The following is an 18,828-nucleotide window of genomic DNA, read 5'->3' as shown; positions in this document are numbered from 1 at the left end:
CTCCCTGTATTCTTGATTTGTCTCTGGTCTCTTTTCTCGAGTCTACAATACTCTGTACCTGGATCTGGAGCGGCTCCTGGACCGAGATGAGGCCTTGGACTTGGTCTTGTTTCGGGGCGATCGAGAGCGGGAGCGAGAGTAAGACCTGGACCGGGATCTAGACCTGGATCTAGACCGGGATCTGGACCTGCTGCGGCGCCGGTGTCTGGGACTGCGAGACGAGCTACAAAAAACACAATGGGTTAGACATGTTACAATTCTGCCATTAGGCAAGGCACTTCAAAGTCTCAGTTCCAGAGAGTACCATTAGGCTACATACACACATTTCACATTTTTAAACTGGGAAAAACACCAATATACTAAACCATGACTAGAACAGGACCAAATCAGGACTAAATTTAGCTTATCACCAGGTTCAAACCAAGATAAACCTGTTAATCGGCAAAAACAGACAAGTGCCTCTATGCTATAGTGTCGTTTCCTCATCACAAACATACCTGCAGTTATGTTTTATTTCATTCACACATGTTTAACACACAAACCGTGCATATTTAGGCTAAGTTCTTCTCTCAAACAGAAAACACTCTGCTCCACTTTGTTATGTCATGTGGTAATACAGGAAGTGCTCCACTCCATAACACCTTCACTAGAATCACGTGGAAAACTTCAACCCTGGATTTGTCAATCTCTACTGAAAAAAAAGGTAAGAGGCTGCTGTTAACTTGAAAACTACCACTTCATGACATCACAAGGTGGAACAGAGTATTTTGAAGTTTGGAGATATAGACAGACTAATAATAAAGGCTTACTCAAACATGTGAATGAAACAAAGCCCAACTCTAGGTATGTTCTTGAGGAAGTAACAACATTATAACATCGCGTAAAGCTCGCACGCGTTAATTTTGTGTAATACGAGACCTTTAAAGACTAAGAATCAAATCAATATTGTGCAGATAAATCAGACTAAAACCGCCCAAACCAAGAACTGTATCAGATCTAAAATGGAACAAACACAACTCTTTGATCACATTGTGGATAGAACTTGCAGCAAACCTCTGAAAATTACTAATTACAAAAAGATCTGGATTCGTGCATGTCAACACTGGACAAGTACAATGGTGGCTAATGCTAATGCTAATGCTAACCCCGCTCTTCTCACCTCCTGCTCCTCCGCCCGTAGCCTCCTCCGGACCTCCGCGGCGCGCCCCCTCTCCTCCCGCCTCCTCCTCCACCCCCGCCTCCGTAGTACGCGTCCGGAGGTCTGCCGTAGCGGGCCATCTGCACCCGGAGCTCGCGCCCGTCCAGCAGCGCGCCGTCCATCGCGTCCATGGCGTCCTCCGCGTCGCGTTTGTCGTGGAAACGCACGAAGGCGAAACCGCGGCTCTCCTTCGTGTAGCGGTCCCGTGGGATGTACACGTCCCCGACCCGACCGTACTTCTCGAACACCCGGCGCAGGGTCTCCGGGGAGGTGCGGTACGTGAGGTTGTCCACTTTGAGGGAAGTCATGCCGTCCACGTCGGGAGGAGGCCTGCCGTAGCTCATGGCGGCGGCGGGACGGAGGGCACAGGCCTTAAAATCTCCAAATTAAAAACGCGCCCGAAGCGGAGACGAACCCGGGAGCAAACACCGTGTATGGAGCAATCTGCGGATGTGTTCCTCCAAAGAGTTTAAATGAACCAGCGTAAACTAGAAAGAAACAAACCACGAGCCAAACATGGAGTGTACACCGCGAGCGCGCACTGTGCTCGTACTCCCGCCTTGTGTTTCTTTAAAGAGCGCCCCCTGCTGCACGGAGGAATTAGGAATTATAACATAACCGCTAACATAAGTGTGTTGTCATTACAATTCAGTTTAATTTGAATATGAACTCATAACTTGAATTGGTCTGTCCAGAATTATTATTTTTTCAAATAAACTTAATAAATCAGTCAAACTAATGATTAAAGTGTGTTTTAATTTAATACACATCATTCTTTCCACTCCAGCAGTAGTATTAAATGGTATAAAACAGTGATTATAACTTCCATGTTATTTTTGGTGTTTATCGAAATCTAGGCCAAATTATATAAAATAAAGTGTTATTCTTCCGCTTTGTTTCAGACGCAAAACATATTTGGTCTCACAGTTAAAAGAAAAAAGCAAGGTGCAAAACACACGACAGCTAAATTAGTCTATAAAATGAATTAAGTGAGGACAAACAATCAAGTTAGAAAAAAAAAAAAAAGTGAAAATGCCGGAATCGTTTCTCTGCAGATTTCTCTGATGATAAAATCACCTGGATCAACTTTGTTTCATTGTTGCTTCGTTGCTCAGTTGTCTATATATCTACAGATGATGTTAGCTTTCGCCGCTAGCTGCTAACGTCTGCAGTCAGCTGAGCGATTCACATGACAAGTGGTTTTTCCAGTTTCGGCCAAGAAGTTTGAACACTTTAGTGCAGATCAAGAGGACCTATTTAACGTTGTAAAGGGCAGCATGTTAGTAGTAATATCCGTGTAGGATTTGAACATGAAACACGGTACAAAAAGCTAAATATGACTGTAAAACCCACACTGTGAGAGCAGGAGCTAATGTTAGCGAAGCTTGGACGCTGTTGGTGAGTGTTTTTTATGTTTAAATCTTTTTGTACATTGACATTACAAAGTTTGCACTTTAAAAAACTTAATATTTAAATGAATGGCTCTTGCAAAGCATCCAATATAAGCAATAAAACATTGTCTGACGCTGTCTTCTGTAAATAACATTTGTTTACGACATAAACCACAAGTCAAAAAGTTCTCCATGTAAGCTTTTTACAGAGAAAACTATCATCATGTAGCTTGCACAATGGTGTATTATTTCAATAGATGTTATACTGTGTTTGTCATATGTGAAAAAGAAGAAAACTCTTACAGAAATGTTCAAGCTTCATGTTTAGTAAAAATGATTGGGATGTTTGTTGGTTAAAAGTGCACTGTGTAACCTTTCTTGCTACTTGCTGGGTTGGACAGTTTTTGGATTTTGAATTGATACCGTTTTTTAATTTTGTCTGCAAATGGGTTTGGAATGGCAGCCAAACGTTGTTCAAAAATATTTTCTAGCATGGACTATGCATGGACTATGGAAGCCCGTTTCCGCCATGAAAAAAAAAATAAAAGCCCCACAGAAAGTCGAAATTACGAGTTTAAAACTCGTAATTATGAGTTTAAAACTCGTAATTATGAGTTTAAAACTCGTAATTATGAGTTTAAAACTCGTAATTATGAGTTTAAAACTCGTAATTACGAGTTTAAAACTCGTAATTTCGACTTTTAAAACTACTAATTATGAGTTTAAAACTCGTAATTAGGACTTTTAAAAGTATGAATTATGAGTTTATAACTCGTAATTTTGGGAATGTAACATTTACAAAAAGTGAACCTTATCAATTTTGATTAAATGAATTTGGTATTTTAATAATTTCCTCAATAAACCAGCGGGGTTGTGACCAGCTGGCACTCTGCTCAGACCAGGAAAACGAGCGCTCACAGACACAGAGCACAGCTCATGAGTGGTCAGAACAGCACTCAGGGCCCACTGATTTGTTCAAGACGCCAGAAACTTTACTGGAGCTTAATTTATTCATTTTTTAAAAGTATGTAGGTGATAAACATAACAGTCCTCCTCCTGTCTCCTCTGCTCTGTACACTCAGTTGCAGTGTGCTACAAGCTCAATTAAGACTTTAAAAGTTCTAATTACGAGTTTTAAACTCGTAATTAGTAGTTTTAAAACTCATAATTACGAGTTTTAAACTCATAATTAGTAGTTTTAAAAGTCGAAATTACGAGTTTTAAACTCGTAATTACGAGTTTTAAACTCGTAATTACGAGTTTTAAACTCATAATTACGAGTTTTAAACTCATAATTACGAGTTTTAAACTCATAATTACGAGTTTAAAACTCGTAATTTCGACTTTCTGTGGGGCTTTTATTTTTTTTTTCATGGCGGAAACGGGCTTCCATAATGGACAAATAAGGGATTACAAAAAACAAAAACATTCTATTCATCTAAATTTCTATCTCCATGAAGACAAGTAGGTGATATCATACTGTGGAACATTATAGGCAAAGCAATAACATCACAAAACAATAAGCAGCTGGTAGACCCCACACCAGAACTCCTGTCTGTCACAAATGCTGGATTTAACAATTGGGATGCTATAAAACCGCAATTTAACCCAAGTACTTGATTGCATAGTTGCATAAACAAATATCCTCATTCATTTGGCTGTAGGAGTCCACTCATTTTACTTTGCCCTGATAATTGCCATGGATAATTATAGCTCTGGAATTGCCAATCTTTACTGAACTAAAGGCAAAAGGTAGTTGTTAAATTGAAATCTTCTACTTTGTGACATCACAAGGTGGAGCCAAGCATTTTGAGCTTTGGAGATGTAGACAGACTAATAATAAAGGGTTATTCAAACTTGTGTAAATGAAACAAAACACAACTCATGTATGTTTTTGATGAGGTAACAACATTATAACACGACTTAAAGCTCACAAGAGTCCATTTTAGAGTCCATTTGTTTAATATAGGGCACTTAATTATTATAGGCCTATAGAATGTTGTGTTGTCATCTGAAACCCAGCAGTATTGATCATGATATTCCTGGTGGTAAAAGAACAGTCCTTATGTGACTGTGGTTTGACTTCTTGTTTCTGTTTTTTTAGACTCCCAAGTATATTTAGCGGCACTTCCTCTTAAATAAATCCTCCCAAACCTCAGACAAAATGACGCCGGAGGGAAAGAAGCTGCTCAACATCGTCATCCTGGGATTCGCCTTTATGTTCATGTTCACCGCGTTTCAGACCTGCGGCAACATTGAGGTACTGTCTTCTCCTGAAATAGAAAACAAAACTTAAAACTGGCTGCGGTTACATGCACACTCAAAATCTGGTTATCATCAGATTTGTGGAGTTATAAGATTATTAATCGAAAGAAGTGGACTAAGTGAGTGTCACGTCACCCACAGCGTTCGGCTCCAGTAAAATGAAGCTGATTGAGGCTAGCGGTTATAAATTGGAGTTTCATATTTGGAATTACAAGTGCAAGTATCTTAGCAACCAAAGAGACAATCTGGAGGCAGGCTGTTGAAGGTAAGCAGGTAGGCACTTAGCAACGCTGTCAATCAAACCTGTTGCTAACGCTACTGGGGGTGACCTCGATGAAATAAGACTAATTTGTCTGTTATTAATGTTCATATCTTGGTTTTTGGACACAGTAGTGAAATGAAAACCCCAAGAGCAGGTTAATACGAACATTTTAAGGTCAAAATGATGAGTCAATGGAGCCGGAAGTGCATCTATGCTGACTTCCTATTTGGAATGTGTTGACTAGCGTGTTAGCTGTGTCCATTTATATATAGAGTCTATGATGTAAATGTAGCCACTATTCCAATGTGTATCTCAGCTCTTTTCGGCCTCACTGGACTTGTTCAAAACAGCAGGTGTTTATTTAGGCTGTGCTCTTGCACAACACATCAAGATTGCGACTAAATTTGGTCCTGGACTAAACCAGGACCAAACCAAGACCAAACCAAGGCCTATAGAAAACTGACAAAACTGAGCCTAAACCAAGATCAAAGCAGTTTAAGTGTGAACACCTGGTTGTTTTTAGTGATTCTAAATCTCTACACTCCTTTTTGCCACACCACCGGTACACGCTCACTGCTCTGTACTTACTTTGTCCTCTAGTTTTATTTTCTTAGTCTGTGATACACATAGGATTTGGAGGCATTTCATAGTCATTTTCGTACAAATGGAAAAAAAAAAAACTACTCGCTTGTGTGATGTGCAGCTATCCATAGGAGGGTCCGACAGCACGGTGCTTTGTTGTGATGACGTTTACGTTGACGTAAGCTCCCATTGGGCACCGCAGTTTTCTATTGCAGAACTTATTTCTTTTATTAAGTGCATTTAGATGAATATTGTGATTTAAAATGTTCAAATTATAACATAATGATCCACGGGCATCAGAGATTATAACTATAGAGCAGATGCAAACACAATGTCTATTTGAAGTTACGAAAGATTAAATACCAGGCTAAATACTTTATAAACCTGAATAAAGCTTAATATGACTATAACAGGTTTACTTTAAATGCATTCTGTTACTCAAAATACCTTGACAAAATGCATCCACCAGAAAAGTTGCACAGTACATCTTAAAATTTACCCATAGTCCTTCTCTCTCTTTGTCCATAGCAAACGGTCCTGATCAGTTTTAACGGCACAGATTTCCATGGCACCGGATACACCAGGTAATAATGTACATTTTTATTCTTATGTTTGAGACTTAACTTGTTTTTCTGTTGTGGTTCAAAATCCGTTATGAGCCCTTTAAATTACACAGGTGAGAATGATCTAATTTGATCACATTAGCTCATGATGCGGTGAAGGTGTAAACATTTACCTGGAGGACGGCTAAGAATAGGTTGCGTTCGTGTGAAATCACAGCATACTAGAATCCCTACTGACAGGCACTTCTTTCTGTCTAGACTGTAAACTTTAATCTGAGCTTTGATTTAAGAACTGACGTAGTTAGAGCTACGACAGATGAGCTGATTTAGTACTGTTAAACAAGTCCTTAAAAAATAACATTACAGTCACAAGCAACAAACATTAGCATTTTGTAGTTGGTCTCTCACCTTTTTTTGTTGAAAATCAAGCACCTAAACAGGACAATGACCGTGGACTAAGTGAGTGTGACGTCACCCACAGCGTCTAGTTCCAATCAAATGAAGCTCATCAAGGTTAGCCGTTACAGAGGCGAATTTGGAGCCGAGTTTCATATTTGGAATTCCGAGCGTGAGCATCATAACAAAGATGACTGATTACTGAGTTTTGCAGTGACATTACATTGGGGGTAATGCATAATCTAAATCTAAACACAGCCAAAAAGTTTTAGCATAGTCTGAAAATACCAATAGTTTAACTTGAGCTGGAGACAGGTCAGAATCCTCAGGTGGATTTGTCTGTGTAACTCTCCGATCACAGATGTGTTGACCTGGTTCATGGTTATTATCTGTGCAATACTGGGCCTGTCCACATGAAACAAAAACTGTGTGAAAGCTTAAAGTCATGTCTGTCAGTTTAAACATTGGTGTGTTGTGTTGCAGTATGGCCATTATTTACGGCGTCTTCTCGGCCTCAAACCTCATCTCTCCTTCTGTTGTCACGGTGATCGGGCCCCAGCTCTCCATGTTCTTCAGTGGGCTGCTCTACAGGTGAAATAATTGTTATTTATGTGATTTCTATCAATACCTTTTCAATTGAGTGTCTAGTTTCAAATGCTACTTTTAGTATCAACTGGTATCTGTTTATTGAACCCTAATATCTCAGAAGTGTTTAAAACTTAAATATTTAAAGCCTAGATCCCCATTAAAACAGGAGACTATGACAGTCCCTCATAAAAATAACCTGGACTATATATTGGAGCATAACAGAATTGGACTTTGTCGCTCATTGTATTATCATAAACTTATAAAAGAGACACACTGGTCAGTAACGACTGCTTAAAGATTAAAGTGCGTATGGCAGGTTTTTATGATACTCACATTTTGACTTCATGTGGTGGTAAAAAACCTGTTGTAAGTATATATTATGGTTTTAATCAAGAAACAATTTGTGAAGAAACTTGAAAAATATGTTGTAAATGACATATTGATGACATCACAGGAGGGGAAATTCTGTACAAAAGTTACACACAATCTAAATCTTTTTTTTTTTACTAAAATAAAGGTGTTTTCTTATATTTGTATTTATCAAATCATCTCTGTGTATATTACAGGAGGTTTGTAGTGTACAAATGGTTGCTAGGAAACAGCTGAAATGGAGTTCCCTGTATGTCATAATTTCCAATCAGGACGTAAAAGTTTTTAACAAAATCTTAATGATCTTAACTGTGTTTTAGTCTAACCCGTAATAGGCACTTACTACTCCACAAAATACATTAGATGAGATTATTCAAACAAAAATAATTTTTGATGCTATAATTTGGCCAGTACAGTGACCACTCCTCTGTCTCTCTCCTCTGGCCCTCAGTGCTTACATCGCCATGTTCATTTACCCCTTCACCTGGACCTTCTACACGGCGTCGGTGCTGGTCGGGATCGGAGCAGCAGGTCTGTAACTCACTACATTTAAAATCCTACTTTTAAAGAGCTTCTATTAGGACAATTTCTGATCTGTTATAATGTTGTTTCCTCATCACAAACAGACCTTGTGTTTTGTTTCATTCACATGTTTAACACACAAACCCTGCATATTTAGGCTGAGTTCTTCTCTCAACAGAAAATAATAATAATGCATTTTATTTATAAGCGCCTTTCAAAACACCCAAGGACACTGAACAAGAAAACACTCTGTTCCACTTCCTGTATTACCACATGACAGAGTGGCAATACAGGAAGTGCTCCACTGTGTTTTTAAACTCCATACACCTTCACTAGAATCATCACTAGAATCATTTGGATAATTTCAGCCTTGCAGTTGACAATCTCTACTGAACTAAAGGTTAAAAGTAGCTGTTAACTTGAAAACTACCACTTCATGACATCACAAGGTGGAACAAAGTATTTTGAGCTTTGGCGTTGTAGACAGACTAATAATAAAGAGTTACTTAAATATGTGTGAATGAAACAAAACACAACTCCAGGTATGTTTTTGAGGACGTAACGGCATTACTGCATGACTTAAAGCTCACAAGCGTCATTTGACCTTTACATGCTTCTTATTTTCATATTGTGTGACAGTTTTGTGGACGGCCCAAGGAAACGTTCTGGCCACAAACTCCAGTGAGACCACCATCGGGAGGAACAGCGGAATATTCTGGGCCCTGCTCCAGTTCAGGTGATCAGTTGATTGTAATTTCTCTGACAAACTTTCAAACTGAAATACAAATCCGTTGAGGGAATGTGACGCACAGGGACATTTCAAAACATGTTTGTAGCGGTCTAAACTACAGGGTTAGCAGCTTTCAGACACCAGGGCATTTTGTTTCCAAAGAGGACATTGTATTATTCAAATTTGGACTCTTCATAATAAATTATTTGGTTATTTGTTTGGCCATAATATCTAAATCTCTGTCTCTGTTTCGACGGCTGAGTGGCTAGCACTCTTGTATCTCAACAAGGGGTTTATGGGTTTGAATCCTGGGCCTTTCTGTGTGGAGTTTGCATGTTCTTCCTGTGTCTGGGTGGGTTTTCTCCGGGCATTAACCCAAAACATGCACAATGGGTCAAATCCTTCTGCTTCTTATTCTTATTTAATCTTCTTTATTTGTAAAGGGATAAGATATATTGCCAATGTTGTTATATTTTATGTTCATTTAGATCTTTTGTGTTTTTCCAGTTTATTCTTTGGGAACTTGTACATTTACTGCGCTTGGCGAGGACATGACCACATCACTGGTAGGTCCACCACATAATAGTGTTGTCACGATACTAAAATTTCAGACTCGATACTGATTGTAATATCACAATGACAATAAAACACTCTTTCTTTAGACAATAGAACATGATTTTCAACATTTAATGGTTGTATTTATACTCCCATGTGGTCTTATCTGTGTAATCCCTCAGTGTCCAGGTTCTGTAGTGGTCCATGGACGTGTACCAGTCTATGTGTCTTATACTACTATTCAGGAAGGGTTAATTTCTGTCCTGTGACTTTTTAGTATCGATACCTGCTCAAATGAGTATCTAGTTTTGATACTAAAACTAGTATCGATTAGAATCTGATTTGCCCTTATGTCTGAATAGTGTTGGTTTCTCCTTTAATTTCCTTCTGTTTGTTCCAGATAAAGATCGTAAAACCGTCTTCATCTCGCTCACTGTCATCAGCCTGGTCGGATGCTTCCTGTTTTTCCTGATCCGAAAACCGGAATCCGAGCCCTCCTCTTCCTCTGACGTCACAGAGTCTCTGCTGCAGACAGAGTCCGACGACAGCAGCGCCTCCTCCAGGTCAGTTTCACACTTTTATTATGTCTTTATCTGCTCGTTTTACTTTGGGAGATACTGGTTGAGGTGAGCTCTTTTCTCATGCCTCATTTAAATATTTTCCTGCTCGACCTGTAACCTCTGTCAGAAGTGTCACATCCATCATGTCATGTGACATCCCATTGAGCACAGCAGTTTTCTAATGTGGAAGTCGGCAAACTTGTTTCTTGTTGCTTAGATGAATATTGCTATTTCACAGAGGTATAATCTTGAATAGGCCATAATATGACGTCTTTAGGTAATTACTAATGCTAATGCTAACTTTAATTAAACTGTTAAATCTAACATAACAACAAAATTAAATGTGAAGTAGACACATGATTTTGGCTCGACTTGGCCCGAATGTTTCAGCCATTATATAATCTCTATTTTTTTGCCAACTGTCGCTCTGATTGGCTGCTGCAGTTGAGCCATTGGGAGTCAAAAATCTGAACTGAACACAAAGATCTAACACGTATAACTCAACTGGTCTGACAGGGCATCTGAACATTTAGGCACTAGTCAGTATTTAGAAAGTCATCGAATACAGTCATATTCTTCAAGGCTGAGGGAAAAACTGTTTACGAAATTATTACGTTTAACAGGGCTGCAGTTAACAATATTTTTTCTAATCTTTTGCTCTAGTGATTATTGCTTGTGATTATTGTTTGTGATTAATCGATTAGTTGCTTAGTTCGTGAAAGGCCTGTGAACATGGTAGTTTCCTAAATTGTACCAGGTAAAGTTGAAGTCAATCAACTCGAGGACGTCCTGGTGGAACATATTTACATGACAAAATTGTTTGTAATCCTTGATCTGTCTGAGTCATAAAACCTCTTCAGCTCATCATATGTTCGGGATCCTGTTTATTTCCGTAATCGAATAATCGTTAACTGGTTTATAGTCGTCAACTATTTCAATAATTGATTAGCTGCTATTAATCGGTTAACTTGTCGTAGCACTAATGTTTAAGTATTCCTAACATGTAAAAGTAGTCTGATCCCACTGATAATAATACTGTTTACTGAGCCATAGAGGGCGCTGTGTCTCCGTTCATCTCATTCACTGAATTTTTAAGCCACTGCAAAAGAAACCCCTCCAAAAATGAGTTGAAATGACTTGAATTGTAAAACACTCTTTCTTTAGACAATAGAATGAGGTTTTCCACATTAAATGGTAGTATTTTCTTTTTATATCTCCATTTGGCCTTGTATCTGTGTAATCCTTCAATGTCCAGGTAGGCTCCAGAGTGGTCCATGGGCGTATACTAGTCTATGTGGACTTTCTCTGACCCATTATATAACTACTCAGGAAAGGTTCATTTCTGTCCTGTGCATGGGACCTTTTTAGTATCGATACCTGCTCAAATGAATATCTAGTATCAATTAGTATTTGAGTTTCGATACTTTTGACAGCCCTGTTTCCCATTAGTCCCGTAGCTCCCTGTCTGTTCTATCATTCCCAGCTACTTCCAAAACACCAAAGTCTTATTTCAACTGCTTCATTTTGGTCCATGTCCCCTCTGCTGGCCACATTGACACATACATTAGTTTACCTTCTAAAATGGGACTTTTAAATATTAAAAGGAGGAAGCAGGTATTTAAATCTGTATTACTAGTTCCTCTCACATCTTTTGTCACATGACCAGCGTTTCCCATACCTACTGCACTCACTTACTGCCTATATTTATTTTTTAAGCATTCATTTTTGGGGTGGTCAAACGTATCGAAAATCAGATACTAATCGATACTAAAACTAATATCAAAACTAGATACTCATTTGAGCAGGTATCAATACTTAAAAAATCACATTCACTGGACAAAACATTAGCTTTCCTGAACAGTTTTGGTGTCATTTTGAGCTTTATCAAAACATGCATGAGACCTCATGGTAACATAAAAAAGTACTTTTATTTTGAAAAGTGTTGAAAATTACACTTCTATTTAGTTTGTCACATCGGGGGCGTTCTACATGTGTGTGCATGGCTCATCAGTTACCATGGTGACACAATGCACGCATTAGAACTACCAAATAAGTTTTTAGATTGTGTGAAAGTGCAAGAAAAAACACAAGAAATTATTTAAACAGTACATTTTCAGGAACCTGTGACCTAGTCCTGTTTAGGAGTTTGATTTTAAACAAAAAGCTGAGAGTGACTGAAACACTGTTGGCTAATGCTCGCTAGTTTGTGACTGCAATATTATTTGAGAGGGGCTTGTTTAACAGCACAAATCAGCTCATCTGTTCTAATTCTAGTTGGCCTCACATCTCTAGGGAATGTTGACGAGATCAACTGCAAAGGATCAATTTTAGGCTATGGGGGGCACCATAGTCTCCTGTATTAATGGAAAACACTGGTAGTCTTCACATGCAGTGTTTGTTTGTCTTCTTGCAGCTTTAGAACAGTATTTTTAGATGGAGAAGTGGAGCAGAGTGGAGCAGTCTTAAACAGCCAATCAGCTCTCATCCCAAAATGTCATATAGTGACCCACATGGCTCTCAAAAGTTTTTCATTAGATGAAGACAGCGTGTAGTCTGTGTAAAAAAAAAAATAATAATAATCAAGCTGAATTTACTGATTTATGAGAAAGTTGGGTTTTAACTTAAAAGCAAGCTGGAGGTGGCACATCACTTGCATGGAAATAGAAAGATGAAATCACACGTCGAAACATTCTATATGGAAATCATTTTATGCCATACTGTGGAATATTATTGCCAAAGGAACAGTATTTCCATGGAAGCAACCAGGAAGAGCACCTCCTCCAGGCCAACTAAGAGTCAGGTTTGTGGAGACGCAAACCTCACAGTAAGGACGCATGTTTTTTTCAGTGCAATGAACACACTCACTTAGTTTAATATTATAAAGTCATTTCACTCAGATTTTTACAGTGTAGTTCTATACAATCCAGCGAGCCTTCCCTATTGGTCAGTCCTGTATTTGCTCTTCCTTTTCTGGGTCAGACGTAGATCTTTTTGGAGCCAATCGCACCGTGGCGTTGAAACGTATGTCCCTTCGTGTGACGCAGATTTGAAATTCCGTTGTTGAATTTGTGGTGAGGGTCTGCGTTTGAAAAGACTGATAGGAGTCCTGCTCTTCCCACGATGCAGCGGACCGCCACTGTAAATGTTACGCCTTTGTGAACTTTTCAACATTTTTCACCCTGATGCTGCTCTACGGTCACCGCGGGAACGAGGAGGATGATGTCGTCTCATTCTCCAGAGAAATTAACCTCAAAACTGCTGTAGTAGTAGCAGAAGCAGTAGCAGTAATATTTATAGTAGTAATATCAAAGACATTTGGATTTTACAATGCTTTGTGTGTCAGATGCCCTCCCATCCTCATGTATTGTTGTGTGTCAAATGGATTCCTATCTTGCTATATCCCTGTCTGTCAGATGCCCTCCCATTCTCCTGTTTACCTGTGTGTCAGATGCCCTCCCATTCTCCTTAATCTCTGTTTTCACTATATATAGCTATGAAGAAAATATTTGTTGATTCTCTTCGCAGTTCTTCACATTCTGGATTGTGCTCACAGGCGTTGGATGCTTTTGGTAAATCAGATAATAAACATTTAAAATTTCATCTTCAAAACACTCAAATTTATTTAATGTTGTTGTTTTACAGTGAACTCTTGTAAACTGTTTGTGACCAAAGAAATGCTGTTGCTCAGTATCTGCATCGCCTACACAGGTCAGTGCATAGTTAAAGGGTTAAGTTTTATATTAATATTTTTATATTTGTCACTAGATGGCACCAAACTGTGCCATCGGCCCCTCTGTCCACTACCAACTCTCACAAACACACCACAGATACACAGACCATGTGTCCCCCCCCCCCTTTTGCTCCTAAATGCTTATGTGTTTGTGGATCAGGTCTGGAGCTGACCTTTTACAGTGGAGTCTATGGGACCAGTATTGGAGCCATGACTCGGTTTGGGACCGACGCTAAAGGACTCATCGGACTCTCTGGGATCTGCATTGGAGCCGGAGAGATACTCGGTCAGGAACAAACTATACTGTAGTCCATTGGTTCTCTCATACTTTCCACACTAAAAATTACCAAAGAAAATATTTGGTCTTCCAAGTATCTCTAGATCAAAACCAGGCTAAAACAAAATGAAAGTAGTGAAATATTTAGAAATTTAGATTCAGCAGGTGTTTTATATAAACTTTGATTAGTCAAAGCCAAAATGTAAGATGGCTCTATCAAAAATGTTTCATTGTTTTTACAAAAAAATTATTATAATGTGCATGCACGTTCAACTAAATTGTGTCAAATCTAGATCAATTCTAGGTTTCTTTTTTTTTTTTCTTTTTAGTAAAATCTATAATATATTTTGTATATTAAGTTGGGGATAACTCCTGTAGGGAATAGTTTCTGCTCAAAACATTGAATCACAGATAAAGCGTGTTCTCAACCACAGGTACATGAACACACACACGTCAAGAGAATGAGCACCGCCCTTTAGGAAATATCCCATCCCAACTGCCCGACATGCATGAAAGCAGCAAGACATGAAACAATGTGGCATCTGTTTAGTGCAATGTCTGTGTGTCTCCTGTAGGAGTGTTTGGCTGAATAACTGTGTAACTGTTCTGTGTGTCCTGTAGGGGGCGGAGTGTTCGGCATGATGAATAAGTGTACCCGTTTTGGGAGGAACCCTGTGGTGCTCTTAGGGCTGATCACTCACTACCTTGCATTTTACCTCATATTTCTAAACATCGCTGAGGACGCTCCTGTGGCACCAGAGGCAGGGACCGACCTGCAGGCCTTTATCACACCCAGGTGAGAGACCATGCACTACCACAAACTACCACAGGAGGCGCTATACACAGACCACAGAGCATCACTATGTACATTTAAAAATTCTGCATTTACAAAAATATGTGCTATTTATCCACCCACTTCTTCTGACTACTAACTCATACTTCCATTTGGAATTCCCCCTCTCTTTTTTTAAGTGTTGCATGGCATTTGTCTGATTGTCTTCTCTTTTTTTTAAGTGTTATGTGGCGTTTGTCTTGATTGTCCTCTCTCTTTTTTTTAAGTGTTATGTGGCGTTTGTCTGATGGTTCCCTTTCTTTTTTAAGCGTTGGCGTGGCATTGCTGTGCAGTTTCCTCCTGGGTCTCGGGGACAGTTGTTTTAACACTCAGCTCCTCAGCATCATCGGCTTCATGTTTAAAGACAACAGCGCTCCAGCTTTCGCTGTCTTCAAGTTTATACAGGTGAGAGCTCCAGCCTCTGCAAGGGTATGGAAAACACAAAATAAAGATATAGACATTAATGAACGATTTAAGATTTGGCACAAAACACTTCATGCACTAGGGTGACAAACATATTTTGTCATTTGTAGATTTTATTTTTGCAGCCCACAATTTGATTTTAAAGAATTCTTGGCAAATAAGAATGTAACAAATCCACATTATTTGAACTACAATAAAATAAATATATTTGATCTGAAATGTCAAATTATTTGGAAAAAAAAATCACTTTCTGTATTTTATGTATTTTAGATTTAGTTTACACAATTGTCTTCACATTTTTTCTTTGAGAACATTTAAAATGAGACAGGGCTGTACAAGTAATACAATTTTTAATTCCAATTATTGTTCTGATTAAAAAATATAAAAAAATGTATGTGATGTGCAGTAGTTTCATTAGTGGGATGCAGCTTATTGTGTTGTGATAGCGCTCTGAAGGGGAAGTGACTTAGCACGGACAGCAAATGGAGGGACTGTTGGCAGTTAATACCCCATAGAAGTAAAATACCCCCTCTTTAAAGAACTTAAACTGAACTAGAGCAGTGGACTCACTCCCTCTTCCCTGTGTTCCAGTCCATTATGGCCGCCATAGCCTTCTTCTACAGTAACTACTTCCTGCTCCACTGGCAGCTGCTGATCCTGGTGGTGTCCGGGTTCCTGGGCACGGTCACGTTTTTTGGGGCCGAATGGGTGGCAGAGGCCAAACGCAGAAACTCGGACTACGACAGCATCTAAACCCAGTCTGTAATGCCTGTGCTGTCCTGTAGGGGGCGTATGTGCTCTCAGAGGCTTTCGACCAACCAGAACAGCGCTGTGTATGTGATAACTTTATGAACTTTACTGACTGAGCAGGTCTCACTGACAGAAGACATGAGCACTGTTCTGTTGGGGCTTTTCCAATATGTTGTGTTCACATTCAAGAATTATCATAGTTTCAGATGGAGAGGTAACACTATGAGAGAGTCACAGTTTTTGAAAGAAACTCCAAAAGATCCTCAAAAGTTGAACCGTCTCATTATTAGTTTGGGATCGGCTCCACAAACTTGTCATATTAATCTCATGGTTTAAAATCCTTTCAACTGACGACAATCACGTCTTTGGGGTTGAATAATTGCACCACTTTATGAAGCTATTGTGAGAAAAGAAATCCCTTGTTAATTTACACTGACAGAGAAGACACTTTTGTTTCATGAGGATAGGCCCAGTGATTACAGAGATATTAACCATAAACCAAGGCAAAGGTAACACATTTGCAGTCTAACAGTTACACAGCAAACTCCACCATAGATTTCTGACTCGAATCGCTTTTCTGAAATACTAAGCTGGAGACATTTCTTAAACGTCACATACTCTGCTCATTTTACTTTCGAGCTGTTAGCCACATTATAAAGATGTTGCCAGTTAAAGGGACTGCACCTAATTTTTTCGTGTCATAAAGTAACATTAGTTTTGCCCCAGTGCAGATATATTATCAAAGCAGCTCTTAGGGTCAAATTGAGACCACTCTGTGCTGTCTGCATCGAATTATAAAGCATTTTTATCCTTGGTGAACCAGGAAGAAACGCTGATGCAAGTTGCTGTTAGCCTACTAGTTGCACTACTACTAGCATTACTGTGATGGCACTCTGAAATTTGTGAAAAGCACTTATAAACTGAAGAATTAGTTAAGTGAGGAATAACTTTGAACCTCTGCAAACTGTTTTAAAATGTGGAAAAACAGAACTAGGTCATTTTAAACAGTAGAAATCAGGTATATTTCTTTAAACTATCTAGAAAACTGTACATTCAGTCTGGTGAGTTCCAAACACTCTTTGACCTCTTTAGGTGGTGATTTTACCCATTTTTGGTCAACTAATCGATGCACAGGGGATTTTACTTGACTATATATTTCTTTTGTTGAACACAACCTTGATTACTTGCTAGTTGCCTTTTGAAAGTTAATTTTAGGTAACTGAAATAATCATACAAATATTTTTATCTTAAAGGGCCCTATATATATATAATATGCTATTTTCTGATCTATTATAATATTGTTTCCTCATCATAAATATTCCTGGAGTTGTGTTTTGTTTCATTCACACATGTTTTAACACGCGTTCTACTCTCAAACAGAAAAAACACTGTTCCACCTTGTGATGTCATGTGGTAATGCAGAAAGTGCTCCACTGTGTTTTTAAACTCCAAACACCTTCACTAGAATCATCTGGATAATTTCACCTCTGAAATTTCCCATCTCTACTGAACAAAAGGTAAAAGGAGCTGTTAACTTGAACTACCTCTTCATGACATCACAAGGTGGAACAAAGTATTTTGAGCTTTGGAGATGTAGACAGACTAATAATAAAGAGTTACTTAAACATGCGTGGATGAAATAAAACAGGTATGTTTTTGAGGAGGTAACAGCATTATAACATGGCTTAAATCTCACAAGAGTTCTTTTTTTTTTAAATATAGGACCTTTAAGATTAATTTCTGAGTCTTGAATGTTAAGATGCCAAAAGAAAGATAAAATGGCCTGAATAATGCAGAATATAAGACATTTAAACCAAGTTGCAGAAGTGCTGACATTTTTCACAACAACTGTTTTAGTTTTTGCCTTGTGAATCAGAAATGTGCGGTGAGCAATATCCCCACTAGATGTCGCCAAAACCACAGATTGCAGTTTACACTTATCCTTATTAATTCAGAGTTTGAATCGCCTCAAATCTGCTGTTACTTTGATTTACTTCACACTGAGCCACAGCCTATAATGCACAAGCCTTAATGTAAATAGTGTAATGATGAGTGGAGGGCTACACGACATATCGCAAAATTATTACCACAATTTCACAGGAAACTAAATATATTACATTAACTGAGACGATTATGCCAGATTAGTTAAATGAAGTGTAAATTTCCACTTTATCTTGAAATAATTAAAATTACTCAATATTCCACACATTTTGCACTGCTCTGCCCTCGCTAAGAGAATGTTTGTAGATGTAGGCCGATGTTTGGTCTGCTGCTGTGGCCGATAACCGATACTTGGCGATAGCGATATTTAGCGTGGAAGTTCCTGTTATTTGCTGGAGACACTTCTTTGGGTGGTTTAGAATTAAGTTATTGTATCTCTTTAAAGATGCACAGTGTAACTTTTCTAGTGGAGGATCTGCAACCAGTTTGTTTCCATGGAGATACTATTGCTTTTCTGCATAAATTTAAATCATAACATACTGTAAATAAGTAATTTATTCAGTTCGAGTTGTAAAAAATAGCTTAAAGACATGCCTTTTTACTGTAGGCTGGCTCGGCTCTCCACAGATCAGACCTGTAACTTGGCCTGGTGGCACCACCTGCTTGTCTCCGGAGATAGATAATACCATACTATGGAACATTCTATGCTTATGTTCCATAACTTCCCTATGGAGACAAGCAGAAAAGTTTCACAGTGCACCTTAAGGGAATATCTGAGGGTTCTAAACTAATGTAAACATATGGATCATAAGGGACGTGTTATATAAATATGATTTTATACTTGAATTATGCATGTTTTATTGTTAATAAAGTTATTTTCAACATTATTCACTC

At 38.6% G+C, this 18,828-nt stretch overlaps 2 protein-coding genes across 4 annotated transcripts in view; one reads left to right on the top strand and one right to left on the bottom strand.

Moving 5' to 3' along the window:
• The window catches only part of srsf2b (serine and arginine rich splicing factor 2b), a 92,064-nt gene extending 90,297 nt beyond the window's left edge, over positions 1 to 1,767 (bottom strand). For 2 of the 3 annotated variants that reach the window (XR_004541676.2, XM_055223833.1), the window contains exons 1-2: positions 1,160 to 1,753; positions 59 to 223 (exon numbers count right to left, since the gene is read on the bottom strand). Coding sequence is in view for 2 of the 3 variants with exons in the window: in XM_055223833.1 (XP_055079808.1) it covers positions 59 to 223; positions 1,160 to 1,542 (548 nt within the window). In the remaining variant the exon portion in view is untranslated. Of the gene's footprint in view, positions 1 to 58; positions 224 to 1,159 lie in introns of all 3 variants that reach the window. The other variant, XM_033971412.2, reaches the window with a different exon arrangement.
• A 592-nt stretch (positions 1,768 to 2,359) lies between these two features.
• Positions 2,360 to 18,828, top strand: mfsd11 (major facilitator superfamily domain containing 11). Its single transcript, XM_033971588.2, has 14 exons — positions 2,360 to 2,596; positions 4,694 to 4,849; positions 6,227 to 6,282; positions 7,141 to 7,248; positions 8,066 to 8,145; positions 8,776 to 8,872; positions 9,374 to 9,432; positions 9,822 to 9,984; positions 13,507 to 13,550; positions 13,624 to 13,689; positions 13,872 to 13,997; positions 14,610 to 14,784; positions 15,090 to 15,225; positions 15,835 to 18,828. The coding sequence occupies exons 2-14, from the start codon at positions 4,754 to 4,756 to the stop codon at positions 15,994 to 15,996; spliced, it is 1,368 nt and encodes a 455-aa protein (XP_033827479.1). The 5' UTR covers positions 2,360 to 2,596; positions 4,694 to 4,753; the 3' UTR covers positions 15,997 to 18,828.

The sequence above is a fragment of the Periophthalmus magnuspinnatus genome, chromosome 8 (genome assembly GCF_009829125.3).
Source record: "Periophthalmus magnuspinnatus isolate fPerMag1 chromosome 8, fPerMag1.2.pri, whole genome shotgun sequence".
NCBI lineage: Eukaryota > Metazoa > Chordata > Actinopteri > Gobiiformes > Gobiidae > Periophthalmus > Periophthalmus magnuspinnatus.
The sequence above is the reverse complement of the archived record's forward strand: the minus strand, read 5'-3'. Positions and strand labels throughout refer to the sequence as shown.